Raw genomic sequence first — 1,210 nt, forward strand, 5'->3', positions numbered from 1 at the left:
ATGGAAAACAAGAGCTGTTCAAAGTGTAAAAGGAGCCTTTTACTAGATGCATTCAAGGTGACAAAAAATGGTCAAACGACAAAAACATGCATCAAATGCCTCGATGTTAACAAGGCGTCACGGGAACGTACAAAGTGCCCTCATGAAAAGCAGAGGGCCCTGTGTAAGGAGTGCAAGGGCAGTCAAATCTGCCCTCACGAAAAAAGGAAATCCAGGTGCAAGGAGTGCAAGGGCAGTGAAATCTGCCCTCATAAAAAGCAGAGGTCCAAGTGCAAGGAGTGCAAGGGCAGTGAAATCTGCCCTCATGAAAAGCTGAGATCCTATTGCAAAGAATGCAAAGGCAGTCAAATCTGCCCTCACGAAAGAATAAGATCTCGGTGTAAGGGATGCAAGGGCAGTCAAATCTGCCCTCACGAAAGAATAAGATCTCGGTGTAAGGAGTGCAAGGGCAGTCAAATCTGCCCTCACGAAAGGCAGAGGGCCCTGTGTAAGGAGTGTAAGGGCAGTCAAATCTGCCCTCACGAAAAAAGGAGATCCAGGTGTAAGGAGTGCAAGGGCAGTGAAATCTGCCCTCACGAAAGAATAAGATCTCAGTGTAAGGAGTGCAAGGCAGTCAAATCTGCGCACATCAAAAAAAGGAAATCCAGGTGCAAAGAATGCAAGAAGGTTAAACAATAAATGGCAACTATTGGTGTTCTTGTGGCTGGTGCTGCGATTAATGCATTAGCCTTTAGCGGATTAAATTTCGTGTTCAGTAAACTCGGTGGGCATGGTGAGGCCGAGCGTAAAAGGCATGATAAAGCAACTGAACAACTTCAAGCAGCTCAGCAACAGTGGATAAGAGATCGGCAGGCAAAGATTGATTGGTATAACCATCAACGAGAGCTGAAAAGGCAAGCTGGAGAGAGCTTGAAGGAGCTCGATGAAGGCATGAGGGAGTACTATATCGCAACGATCGAAAAAGCTCCAAAACTATCCGATTTTTACACACCTTCCAAGCAACAACAGGATGGTGAGCTGACGTTTATCGTAGGATCCCTAGCCCTCCTTGGTTTTGCAGTGTACAAGTTCGCCTAGCGGCCGTGTCAGCGGTTATATGTAAAATGTTTTCGACATGTAATAAACATGTCGAAAGCACATATTCCCACAGAGAAGGAGGTAGAAAAATTGAGCAGTATTTACTATACCCCTGAAAATCTCTGGACTGGTC

The 1,210-nt window shown here is 45.7% G+C and overlaps 1 protein-coding gene across 1 annotated transcript; it reads left to right on the plus strand.

Annotated features, from left to right (window-relative positions):
- Positions 1-689, plus strand: LOC130623184 (zinc finger protein 404-like). The gene has a single exon (XM_057438668.1). It carries the CDS (start codon positions 1-3, stop codon positions 676-678), a length of 678 nt encoding a protein of 225 aa, XP_057294651.1. The 3' UTR covers positions 679-689.
- The last annotated feature ends 521 nt before the right edge of the window (positions 690-1,210 follow it).

Source organism: Hydractinia symbiolongicarpus, chromosome 13 (genome assembly GCF_029227915.1).
Source record: "Hydractinia symbiolongicarpus strain clone_291-10 chromosome 13, HSymV2.1, whole genome shotgun sequence".
NCBI lineage: Eukaryota > Metazoa > Cnidaria > Hydrozoa > Anthoathecata > Hydractiniidae > Hydractinia > Hydractinia symbiolongicarpus.

Excerpts from the sequence above, each read along its gene's own strand:
- LOC130623184 (XM_057438668.1), top strand. The coding sequence starts at position 1 with ATGGAAAACAAGAGCTGTTCAAAGTGTAAAAGGAGCCTTTTACTAGAT.